This window comes from Zosterops lateralis (genome assembly GCF_965231275.1).
Source record: "Zosterops lateralis genome assembly, chromosome: 3".
NCBI classification, from domain to species: domain Eukaryota; kingdom Metazoa; phylum Chordata; class Aves; order Passeriformes; family Zosteropidae; genus Zosterops; species Zosterops lateralis.
Window position 1 is genome coordinate 47,885,088 of NC_139764.1, and position 13,573 is coordinate 47,898,660.

The 13,573-nt window shown below is 40.2% G+C and overlaps 1 protein-coding gene across 2 annotated transcripts in view; it reads right to left on the reverse strand.

The window, feature by feature from the left end:
• Positions 1 to 13,573, reverse strand: part of GRM1 (glutamate metabotropic receptor 1) — a gene marked incomplete at both ends in the record, with an annotated part of 172,946 nt that overhangs the window by 58,636 nt on the left and 100,737 nt on the right. For both annotated transcript variants that reach the window (XM_083857233.1, XM_083857234.1), the window contains one exon: positions 6,162 to 6,397. In XM_083857233.1, coding sequence (XP_083713359.1) covers positions 6,162 to 6,397 — 236 coding nt within the window. The remainder of the gene's footprint in view (positions 1 to 6,161; positions 6,398 to 13,573) is intronic.

The following is a 13,573-nucleotide window of genomic DNA, read 5'->3' on the forward strand; positions in this document are numbered from 1 at the left end:
GATCAAAAACCTGGCCATTATATCTTTTTCTGAATAAATCACATGATTTATCACAGATAAGCACAATATTAATCCTCCTCATCTTTAAGCCTTAAAATCTGCCTGCAGCATTGTCTGGGAAATAAAATGAAACTGCAACTCTCCTGTCCTATCTGCTGCAAAGAAGACTTGACTTAGAAAGGTAGCAACTACAATATTTTCAGAAAAGTTGTCCCCAGCAGGCTTAGTTCTAGATGTCAATAAAATTGCAATCAGTTTTGATCATTACTGGGATCACTGGGATCTTCTGCCTCATACTGAGGAAAAAGAGTGTGATACAGAACCTAAATATGTAATGAGAATGCAAAGCAGAGGTGAGCATGGAAAAGTCACGGGATACTTAATGTAAAATATATTTGGAAGAAATTATGGCATGTCAATAGCTTGATTCCGTCATCAAAAGCTTAAAAATATGTCTCCTGTGCAATGCAAAGGTGATTTACATGCAGTGGCTGACTTGGCAGAGTGCACACCGGGCTGTTGTCTTATAATTACTTTTTCTGAATTATTGTAGTGGCAGTAATTCCTACTGTAGGTGCTTCTGCTGATGAAAAATCCCATGGGAGAGGTGCTCCATGGGGCACCAGCAGATGTTGAGATCAAAAGAAGTTTCTCTGAGAAACATCTACACACTTGTCTGATGCAGCATGATGAACCCTAATAATGTCTGCTGGATCTAATTTGTCCAACTCTGGAAACAATTCAGATCAGCTCTATTCGTACCAAAGCATAAATACCTCTTTTGGAATATTTGACCTTCTTCCCAAGCTTCTTTGGCTATTACTATGTTTTGCTTATGATTTAATATTTTATGATAATTTATGGTGGTCTTCCAGAACTGGCCAGGTGTGGTAAAAGTTTACATCTACTGCAGAAAGGAAATGGAAGAAGATACATCTTCTTAGGACCAGATTTGACACAAGAATAGGGTGGACACACAGATCCTTGGCAGGAATAATTGCAAGCAGCATCCTGTAAGCAGGACGGTAACAACAGCGCAACCAGTGACTGAGGCAGGTGATTATCTACCACTGCCATCCTCCTCTACTTGGCACTCATCAGGCTACACCTAGAACACTGCATATGTGAATGTATGTATGTGAATCCCTTACACAGAAAGACACTGATAACCTGGAGTACCTGCAGCAGAGGGCCATCAAGATGATCTGGATTTGCAATCCTTGCCTTTGAGGGAGGGCAGTCTAAAGGGCCTGGGCTTGTTCAGCCTGAAGAAGAGATGGCTGCAGGGGAACCTTACAGCAGCCCCTCATACCTATGGGATGGTTATGAAGAAGAGAGGGACAAGTTTTCCCTGGTGAAGCCTGGTGGAAAAATAAAAGATGATGGGCATGTCTTGAAACAAGAGAGGTTTAGACTCTCTTTTTAGAAACAAGGCCAAACTTTTGCACATTCAAGTAGTGGAACAGGTTGCCCAGACTGTGCCCCTTTGGAGGTTTTCAAGGCCTGATCAACCTGGTTTGAACTGATGACTTACTGTGCTATGACAGGAAGCTGGACTACAGTCTCCCTGAGCTACCTTCTGGACTGAGTGATCCTGTGATCCTTGTGACTCTGGATGCACTCAGACTGATTGCTTGCAGTTCTCTTGGGCCAAGACAGGAATTAGGAGATAAAGCAATCCTTATGGCATGATCAAAGTATGAGTAAGCATCCTAAAGGGAACTTGGACTATGACCTGCTTTGGAACAAAAAATATCTACATTTCTTGTTCTTATCTGCAACAAATATATTTACTGAGAAATAACCCTTCTTCACAAAGATCAATTGAATCGATGAATGAATCATGAATTGCCCACTTTGTTCCACTTTGCTCTATTGAAAAATGTTTGTGCTGATTGCCTGCCAATGTATTTTGTTGTCCCAGCAGATGAACTGCTGTGAGCATAATCTGTTATTTGCATCAGTTCCATTACCAATTTCATAACTGTCTCTTGTGGTGCAGAGGAGGACTCAGCCCACCTGGTTTACATAAACTCCAGCCATTGTATTATCAGCCAGGAGGAGAATAAGGCATTCTGTAAAGGAGCATTTAGACATCCGTACAACTGTTTGCCCTGCGCTGAATTTTACACCATTTCTGTGTGAGTATGACTTGCATTTAATTTTTGCCTATGTGGGCTCATCATATGCAACAGAGAAAGACTAGCCAGTGTATTTTTGCGTGAAAAAGCCCCAGTTTCATTTGGGCTATCAAATCAGGGAGGAGAAAACATCCTACAAGTCTGAAAGATATCTGAACTCTGGAAAGATATCTGAACTCTGTCGCCTGACATACACAGTCTAACAACTAACCTTGCTGTCAGTGTACAGTCTGCAAATGCAGAAAAGGCTGAGTTTTCTAATGAACTGAGACAAGTAAGGACTGTTCCTTGGGGCAGTACTTGAGGCTGTATGCTCAGGGAACTTTCTGTCTGGTCCATCCTGAGTCTGATACTGCCTTAGTACCTCAAATTCAGAAACAGCCTTTTTGGTTACAGTTAAAACACTGTTCTGTTCTGATTTTCATCTGAAGGGCATGGAGAACGGTGTGAATTTCCGAATTCCACTATGTGTCAGGGGTCCATGCAGAGCTGTAGGACATGATTTGTTTCCTACAGACTGTAGCAGCTACATCGGATACATTACCAGTACCTTAGTGGCACAGACAACCTAAGAACAACTCTGTACTGGATGTGGTTTTGGCCTGCTAGATATCCAGCAAACTCTAGGAGAATATCCATATACAAATGTGCATTTTCTACTGTGATACATTGACTTCAACTGGGTGGCAGGTGCCCACCAAGACAGTCTTTCTCACACTCCTCAGCAGGACAGGGGAGAAAAATGTATAAAATAAAAATTAAATATGTGTGGGTCAATATAAAGGTAGTTTATAAAGGTAGTTTAAAAAACAAAGACCATGTATGGAAGAAAAGGAGAATGTATTCTCAAACTATGTCAGGAGATGACGTCCAATCACTTCCTGGGAAATAGGGCCTCAGATTGTTGCTTGGCAAGACAAATGCCTTAATAAAAAATGCTGTCCCACCTTCTCATCCTTTCTCTCATCCTTTATTGCTGACTATGACATCATATGGTGTGGAAACTTTAGTCAGTTTGGGTCAACTGTCCTCATTATCCCCTCTCCTGGTGTCTTGCTCACTTCCAGCCTACCAGCCTTTGAGAGTGGCGATATGGAGTGGGAGAGAGCTTCAATGCTGTGTGAATGCTCCTTAGCGGTGCCCTAAAAACTGGTGTGTTACCAACACTTTTCTAGCTACCAATAAAAAGTATAGCACTATGAGGGCTGCTGTGGGGAAAGTTAAGCCCATCTCAGCCAGATCCAGTATATCTACATATAATATAATTTCTATACTAGAATCCTATTGAGGAAGAATATCTCCTACAGCAGCTGGAGAAAGAGGGAAGGAGAGAGGGATAGGGAAAGGCATTCCGTTACAAGAGGCACTTGGCTAAAACATTGCAAAGAATGAGTCAAAAATAGCTCCCACTCATTTGGATGCCACCCAAGTGGGAAAAGTAAGTTGTTTAATTTTTGCAAGGAGGGATGATCCAAATGAGCAGTAGCTGCAACAGTCTTGATGAATTTCTTCTCCTCCCAAGAATTAGTTGCTACTACTGCCTAGTTCCAGTAATGCAGACGAGCTATTCTGAAAATGTGGGAAGCTGTTAGACATCCTACAGCCTTCATGGAGTAGAGCACACTCTGACTTGCTTCCTTCCAACAGTGCTTAGAGCAGATATACTTTTTTTTTCCCCTCCCAAAATATGCATGTACATTCAGGGCTCAGTGTAATATGAGAATTTCTGAAGGACAAAATCAGTCTTCTCAGAGACTGAATGAGGGAATTCCAGCAGTAATTCCTGTCATCAGAGAAGAGAGATTTCTAGGAACTAGCTTTCCCTTGCTTTGTAGAGAGTATGCAATCCCGAGCTAATGCTGACTCAACAGTAAGAGGGTGTGAGAAATTGCAGATGCAGCAGCTGTAATTGCTTGAGAGGAAGTCCTTGCCTATCCATGAATGACAAAAATTGAACCTCACATGCCAGTGGCAATTCTGAATAAATCACTCAATAAACTGATTAGATTGTATATGAGCAAATTATAACGGACAGGCAGTAACTGAAGATTCTCAAGAGATACAAACTTTGCTATTAATCTCCTTCTCAAAAGATAGATAGGTTCAAATATTGTGAATAGTTTTTAGTAAGGTATTCGAAGAACATCACTGTCTTTTTTTTTTTCTTTTATTTTTTTTTTCTTTCTTACCTTCTGGCTGCTCCTAGGAAACCCCTTTCTGTGTAAATACAATTACACCATGCTTGCCTATCACAAGAACTTTTGCACATGATTCACTTTTTCATTATATAGTTTCCTGAGATGTTAGCTCTCCAGATATGGAAAATGAACTTGAGCAGTATTGCCTTTGAAAATTGCTGTTTATGTTAAAGTATGGGTGTCTTTTGTTCTCACTAAGGACTAGCAGCACTCCTGTAATACAAAAGAGGTTATGACCCATAACAACACCTGTTAATAATGTGCATGGACTCCTGGCACTACAGGGCACTCAGCTTTTTCCATGATGCATGGCCCCATGTGCCTTTTTCTTAGGAATATTTAGGTAGGAGTAAAAGCCCTTAGATATACTGGAGATAAGGTGCTTGATACCAGCATGATTAGTGATTATTCTCCTAGGGTGATATAGGAGTGGCAGGAGTACTTAAATTTGTAGTACCACAAAAAGTCAGATCATCTATTGACACTTTTAATGGGTTTCAATTATTAGTCCTTATTGTTTATTGAGCGTCATGCATTTTCTCCCTCAAATTTGTGTATGGAGATAATTTGTGAAGGAGGGGAGAGGCAAGAGACTCCTTTTTTAACAGAGAGTTTGTGAAAAGGCCTGCCTCCAAATCTGTGAGAGATAAAGAAGGCGGTTTCTTGGCACTGTCATTCTAGACCTCCTTGGAGAAGAAGTCTCCATCAAACAGCTTTGAAGCTGCTAGTATTTAAGGTGACCTTCTTAACCTTCCAGAAATGTCAGATAAAGATATGTGCACGGAAAGCTTTGATGGTGCCAGACAGTCAGCAGTCAGACCTGTGTAGTTAAATAAGAATAAGTATTGTATTGCCCACAGATTTGCTGGGGACATGGGGATCTTTTGATTTTCTAGGTATGTCATTATTGGAAAAAGATACCTTGTGATGTTTCCCTTTGGTGATTTGACACATTTATGGATTTTTTCAGTTGTGTGCGATAAGAGAGAGTTATCAGTTGTACCCCACCAAATTTAAGAGCTGATTGCTTTTCAGCAAAGCCTAAGAAGTATCACATATTTAGAGGTTTCATGCAAAATTTACAGCTTTCTAGAGGAGGGAAAGATGTCTGAATGCCTGATATGACTATTAACTGTCAGAGTCTATCAATGTAGACAAATTCCCTTGCTATGAGGTAAGAGTTACTTCTAAGTGTAAGACATGTTTTTTATGTGAATGCTACATAGTAAAAGAAACTGTATATGTTTTAATGGGTTAAGAAAAAAATGGTAAAGCAGATGACTGGCCAAGTTTAGGATTCATCAATTTAAGGAAAATTTGTTTTCTGCTGTAATATTGTCTGTGAATTTCCTGATTTCTCAGTTGATCAGAAAAGCTGACTTTGAGGAAAAAAGAATAAACTTGTTCCTATTTTTGTTAAAATTCCATGGCTCTTTATTTTTTACAAGCCATACCACAAACTTTGGCACTCAGCCTTAGCATAGCCCTAAGACATAAAAAGGGAGCAAGTCACTCTAGAGCAGGACTAAATGGAGAGGAGACTGTGCAACCAGCATCAGATATACTCCCACCAGAGCTGGGATTATTATCTGTACAATTTGAAGTTACCACATTTCCTTGCATAAAATAAAAAAAAAAAAGAAAAATCAACAACAAACATTTAATTAAAAACAAATAAGAAAACTCAAACCTAAAAACCCCAGACAAATAGCCAATAAAACAAAACCAAGAAAAACTCAAACCAGAACCAAGGAAATTTTTTTTTTTGCCAGAGCTCAGATTCAAAAACTGGAAAAAATGTTTAAAGCGATTGACGAGTTACCAGTGCAATTCTTCTGGAAGTTGGGATTCTCTAGTGGATGCCCTGGAATGCGGCACTGAAATCTGTGCTGCCAGAACTCGGGGAACCAGGGGTTGCGGGTGTTGGTGTCCAGACGCAGCTTCAGGTAGTAGTCATCAAATGCCAGCACCTCAGGAGACTGCAGTTTGATAGTAATGCCTCCATTTGCTTCAGGTTCATAACCTTCAATGACTTCATCTCTGTCTGCCCAACCATCACTGAAAAGAGGCAAAAGAACCACTTGTTACACAAAGGGAGAAAGCTTGTTTTGAAAAAGCGACCAGCCAAAGGCAGGCTGGCACCCTTGGAAGAAAGTGATTAATGGGGAATCTAAAGATGTAAAATTCAGGCAGAGAAAGCAGAGTGATAGCGACTTGTAATGAGCAGTCTGACTGATTTCGTGCAGAGTCCTCATTAACTCATCCAGAATAATGAGGTTTTATCCTTGTCCTTCTGGAAAGGTTATTTAGGCATAGCTTGTGCTGCGATGTCTCTGTGACTGAAGAGAGTCTGCCTAATTTCTGCTGTCCTGTAAGAGGTGGAAATGAGAAAATTATTGTTGATGAAAAGGAAAATGAGCCAGGATCCTGGATGTTTTTCAAAATAGACCTCAGCATGCATGGATCATACGGCTAGAAGAGCAATTCAAATCAAATATGAAGTGGGAATTGCATTCTATTGGAAGAGACTGGAGTAAAGCTGCTCGACCAAACTAAAATGCAAATCACATGCTATTCTCACACTGCATGGGATTGTGATAACATACTTCCCCCCTGCCTTATTTTTCTTTTTTTTCTTTTTTTTTTTTTTAATTAAGAAACAATGGCTTTCTACTTCACTTCCCTGTTTGTTCATGCTTTTGAAAGATACTTTTGAAAACCTGAAGATAAAACTCTTTCTTGACAACATTATTTCATGGAAAGTCTCTCTTAACAGGTTTGAACAAAGTCTGTTGGGCTTTAGTTTAGTTCTATAGTTCTTTTTCTCCTTCTTTAGGAGTTCATTGATTAAGTGTCACTCTCCAGTTCTTATTAGCATCCCCTAAGAACAATGCTTTTACAGTCTAATTTAAGTGCAAATATAAGTCAGCCATTGCTTATTCTTAAAATGCTGGGCATGTAACGAGAGAAATAGATTATTCTGGCACCTCAGATCTAGGTCTATTGCACTCAGAATCAAATCAGCAGTAGTGCTTCTGTGAATAGCAGACAGATGAAGCACTTCCAGCAGCAAAGAGCTCAAGAGGAAAAATGCAATTCACCACTGAGAGAAGTCTCAGATTCATCCAAAACAGGGTTGCATCCTGAATTCCAGACAGATTGAAAGAAGGTCCTTGTTAGAACCCTTTTGCACACAGCCTGGAGAAGTGTTATGGTGCTGACCATTACCAGCTGAGGGCATTTATGAGACACTCAGCACAGGTGTGCCTGGGTCTCCACAAAAGAAAATATAGATGATTTGAAGTAGCAAGCTCTCTCATAGTCGTGCTCAAACAGCTGAAAATTGACTGTGTACTGGACATGTGTAAGCTTTTGGTCCTCAGCCACCAGACTAAACAGCTGCATGGTTCACATTAACATTCACATTAACTGCTGCATCTCTGCTCTAAGCACCCAGAAAGAAAATGGCAGTTCTCCATGAAAAGACAGGAAAACCCATGTACTAAATTCTTTACACATTGGAAACACAATACAAACCTCTACTATGGAAGTTATTTGGTTATTTGAGACATAGGGCATCTGACAGTGCAGAGTAATCAATACATTCCTTTCAACCTAGTCTCAGGAACTCACAAATTTATATTTAAAGATGATACTACATGGCACCTTCAAGGCAAGATTTCTTCTCTGTTTCCCTCTTTGCCAAGGTCTTGTAGTAGAATCACTCAAAATTTCTGATTTTACAAACTGTTGACAAATATCTTCATACCACATGAGATACACGTGTGTGCATGTCGCATTTCACATGCAGTATAAAGCAAAGAGCTGGCTGAGATGCAGGGTGTAGGTCACAGGAGGGAGACAGCAATTTTGGAAGTGTCCCAAAGGGATTCTCTCTTTCAAGCTGAACCTGGCAGAAGCTGCTGGTCACTTCGCCCCACAGCCTGGGGTGCAGGTTACTCAGTGTCTTGCACCAATACAGCCCAAGTGATACACACCTGGCTCTGCCTTGGCCTGACAGCTGCATTTTAATTGCCACAGGGATGCACAGGGTTAAAACCCTACAATTTGTCCATCCCTGCTCCAACAGACTGCCTGAAATCCTGGAGAGGGAAAGAAGCTACATTTCAACATCTCTGCATCCCCCTACTCTTCATTTGTCCATATGCTGAGGACAAGTAATAAAATGTGCCATGTGCCCCCGACTACTTCATGACAGACTGTGGTCTAAATAATCCTGGTCTAGATAACCTTACGAAGTTAAAACCATGAAAATTAACTTTCTGGATTTCACATGATTCCAGATGGAAATTTTCGCTAGAGAGAAGAAAAAGGCACAATATTTATTTGGTGAAAGTAAGAAAGAGATCACTCTTACAGCATGAGTAATTAGGTCCTAAATGCATAATTACCTCATTATTTGTCACAATGTTTTTGGCTTTCAAATGGTAGACTCAAGCAGAAACCTTAGCAGGTCACAAAAATTAAGTAAATTGAGCCATTTTTTACAAGACCTTGTTGAAATGAGGTAGTTTCACTACTGCTTGGATTCCTACCAGCCAAAAAAAAAAAAAAAAAAAAAAAAAAAAAAGTTATTTATTTTTCCTCTCCCCTTCCCCAATATGTTTAGCTTGGAAAATGGCCACATAAATTCTGAAGGCGACACGGAGCAAATCTGCAAAACAAGAGAAAGTGTAATTTGTGTTCTCTGAGCGCAGGTCATTGAAAAGATCCCTCAAGCAGGAGCACAGATTGTAACCTAATGTTTCTTTGTCTCTTTCTGGCCCCAAATATTTTTTTTTATTTCCTCTTCAACTTCCTCAAATTGTTAAATCTGTCTGATAAGTTTTATGTTCAGCAAAATGTCAAGAAAAAGCACAGGAATCAGAGAAAAAAAGTTCATAAGTATTGAAGCTCGTATGGGAGCCTTACTCTACTTTCAGTAAAGTCAAGGAAGCAAAGGGGAATCCTCTGGTTTCTTGTGGGATCCATGCCATCCTGGAAGCTGCAGGGTGACTGAGCTGAAATTTGCCCTAAGTGGGATGTGTAGCCCTACCAGCAGCTCTGGGAAGATTATTAGAGACCCAAGTTCCTGTTAAAATAGCGTTCTGGATTCCTTTCTGCTGTTTATATACATATTAAGGAAAAGATTATCTGGAAGCACTGTGCCCCTGGTGTCATATGTATAAATGGATAGTGATCCAGAAGATAGTGGGGAGAAAAAAAAGACATTTTTATTGCTGGGCAACAGCATGATACTGATGGTCAGATGACAGCGTAAATGTCAGTGACAGAATCACAAGACCAATAGCTGAGTCAACATAAAAATGAAATTTCATTTTAAAAAGGAAGCACATGCTATTCCTTTGTTGTCAGAACAAGTACATTCCACCTACTATCCTTCTTTGATCCTGCTGAATAGCAAGTATCACTACACACAGCACTTTTTGCTAGCCCCTCTTTCTGTGTACCTTTACTGCAGATTTCAGGAATAGCCCAATATCCATTACTCAAACTGCCATCCCTGCTAAGTGTCCATGTGTGTGGCAATCTAGCCTTGAAACGAGCTGGGTGTCTCGTGCAACTGTTAATCTGAAACACTGTGAGGGAGTTTACAGTGTGATGATATAAACAGTGAGGGAGGGAAAAGCATGTGGGTGTCAAACTAGCAACCACTCTTTTTGCTCTTAGGAGAGAAAGAACAGCTTTTTTATGGTTTTGTGGTGTTTATCACAGTCAAAACGGTCACTGATGCTCTGCAAGCTGCTCTTGGTCCAAGTCCCAGTCTGGTGGCTGACATTAACGATGCCAAATCCAAATTTTAATGTTCACTCACAAAAAAAAATCAGGTGGAAAGGGAAAAATCTCAAAGCTACCCCAGAGGATCAGAAGTCCTAGTTCCCACTATCACAGACGAAGTTTGAAGAAACAGAGCTATTTTTTTTTTTTTTCAGTTTACTGTTCTGTTAATTTGTGACAATGAACATCACTGAATTGTGGCTTAAGCATCTTATCCTCCCTATATTCTCTGAATGCAGTCACATATATTCTTGTGACTGAAACACTGGGAGAAATGGAATGGATTTCCAATTTCCTCTCCTCTTCCAAACATGAATACTGTCAGCTGCTTTTCACAAGGGCTGATGAGACAACCAGCAATCAGCCTTTCTATTTTCATCTCTTCAGGGCTTAACTCTTAAGTGATGCAGCAGCAGCTCTGCTCTGCTTCTCAGCTTCTCAGCACAATGCTCAGAGAGTTACTCATGCAGATGCTTCTTCCAAACAAGCAAACCCACAAAAGTAAACATGCTATTGTTTATAAGGATTGCTTTCCCTGCGATTATTGTCGAGTTAGCATCCTTTCACAGGTAGAGGAAAAGAAAAATGTTTGTTAGTCATGGATACTGACTGGCAATTTAGTACTTGCACCCTTGAATGGTTTGATCTGACTGACCAAAGCTATAAGGGGCAATTGATTTAGACTCCTCAGACTGGAGAGCTGCAGATCCCTTTGCATTAGTTGAGGTTGTTTCCTTAAGAAGTTTTCATTCATAATGAGATATTTTCTTTTTCTCTGGACAAGTTATAAAAGAAAAGAAATTAGGAGTAAAAAGCCCTTTTAAATGCTGAATTAATTATTTCTGCATTAATCCTTCTGCCTACAGCAGATATTCTTGTCATTATAAAACCAAATAAATCAATCATATTAACATGATTTCTATCTCTTTAGTTTCAAGTGCTTAACCTTCACAGCAGCTCTCTGCAGATATCGCATTCAAACAGGGTAGCAGGGAGCTAGGTGACCATAACTGTGACACAAAAGGCTCACAATCTACATTCTTGGCTTGCCTCCTTTCCACAAAACTAAAGCCCATGTCAGTACACCTCCCCTGTCATGTTGATACACATCCCTGCAGAGCCCAGTGCTGAATGCCTTCTCGCTACACTCTCAAGGCTGCCAGCTGCCCTGCTGTTTTGTCAAATCTCTAATGCATTTAAGTATGAGGACAGCACCACTCAGAGAATTCAACAGTCAATAAAGTGCCATGACATTTTGTTAATATGTTAATATCTGTATTTCTAAAAACAATTATTATACGGTGGATTATATGCATATATATATATATATTTTAAAGGCTGGACATTTTAATTGGAAAGTACTTTTTGCAAAACTATTTTTCTGTGTAGTAGTCAGACACTGCTTTTTTAGGGGCTCAGACACTGCTTAAGTAGAGGTATTTCAAAATGCTACAAACCCCAAAATCATGATAAGTAGCATTTAAATAATTTGTTATTTGATTCTGGAAAATGAGCCAGTGCTCTCAATTTCCAGAGATGGTCAGACATGGAAGCCTGCAAATTTCACTTTCTCATTTTATAGAAGTATTTTCTGACAGCATCCCACTGGAAAAGCCTGCACACATTCTCCTGTCTGCATGCAAGAATTGTATAACTCCTTTAATGACAGAATGGATGGAAACTCAGAGCTCAGCATAAGGCCAACCTAAAAAGTAACAGTGTGGCAAGTGGAATAATTTCATAGGAAAAAAAATCAATGTTGCCACTTGCTATGATCATAGGTGGCAGAATCAGGCCCAGAGTTACTCATGAACAGCTCTGTAGCTGACTGCTCAGCTGCCTTCTTCTAGGAGTAGATTTTTAAAAGAATTCTTTATTTCACCAACCTGATGTGAAGAAAAAACACAATTACCTTATTGTGGAGGAGGATGAGCCTATTTTCTGGCAATAAGGAACACCAGGAAAGATATTCAGTGTCTGTGGAATACATGCCTTAAACAGAACATGCCATGTAAAGAAAATTGAAGACTGTCCAATACTCACAAGTCAGCAACTCACAAAGTGACTTTCCTCCTTAGGCATATGCATTGTCAGTCAATCCCAGCAGTCAGCAATGTCAGCTAAAGATGCTGATCATTATTGCTAATGAGTATGGCTGCAAACATGGGAAACAAAAGGCCATTTTTGCACTTACTCATTTAGCTAATTCACTAGAATTACACATTTGCATTGAAGAGTGGGAGAGCTTTCTTTAGTTGTCAACCAGGAAATTTTAAAAAGCATAATTTTAATTTAACCTGTGTTAGAAGTCCTAGTAATATTAGGAAAATAATCCCATGGCTACAGATACACCTGTATGTCACTGCTGGCAGGAGCAGGCTGAAAGGCTGTGTACTGTCAGCCTGTCTGAGGCCTGCTGACAACTGACTGGCCTCCTTAAAACCAGAAGAATCAAGCTCACTAAAATTTCTTAGCTGAGAGGAAAAGACACAGATGATAATATAAAATCACAAAATAGCTTGGGTTGTAAGGGACCTAAAAAATCATCTAATTCCAGCCCCCCTGCCACAGGCAGGGACACTTTTCACTAGACTGGGTTGCACAAAGCCACATCCAGGCCTGGAACACTTCCAGGGATGGGGCATCCCAGGTTCTGTGGGAAACCCATTTCAGTGTCTCACCACCCTCACAAAAAATAACTTCTTCCTAATATCCCATCTAAGCCTGCCGTTTTTCAGATTAAAATCATTTCTTCCTGTCCTATCACTACAAGCCTTGTGAAAAATTTCTCTGCATTTTCTTATAGGCCCTCCTTAGCTGAAAAGTGCTATAGGCTCTGAAGTCTTCTGTTCTCCAGATTTATTAACTCTCAGCCAGTCTTCACAGGAGAGGTGCTCCATCCCTCTGATCATCTTGATGGCTTCCTCTGCACTTGCTCCAGCACATCCAAAACCTTCTGGGTCCTGAGCTGGACACAGTATTCCAGGTGGGGTCTCACAAAAGCAGCAAAGCTGGAAAATCACCTCCTCTGATACAAGCCTCTGATAGGCCAGTAGTTTGTCTCCTGCATGTATCAATGGAGAGAGGTAGGAGCCATCACCTCCCTGTCTTTTTCAACCAGCGTCAAAAGATACTTTGAGATTTATGTCTGTTTCCTTTTCCTACAAACTGTGCTGGGGTCGAATGTATCCTGAATTCCTTTCGATTTCTCCAGTTTGCTCACTTCCGTAGGTCAGTCTTGACTAAAATGAGCTGGAAGCATGGGAATATCAGTTTTGCACATTGGAAACATGAGAAGAAAACCACTGAAGCTCCTTCTGGGAGAGCTTTAGAAAGCAAAAAGTAAAGAGAAGAATGCTGCCTTGATGATCTCATGCGCACACAAGAGAAGGTACAAGAGGAGCTTTTGGTGCCAGACTGTGCAGATTTTAGACT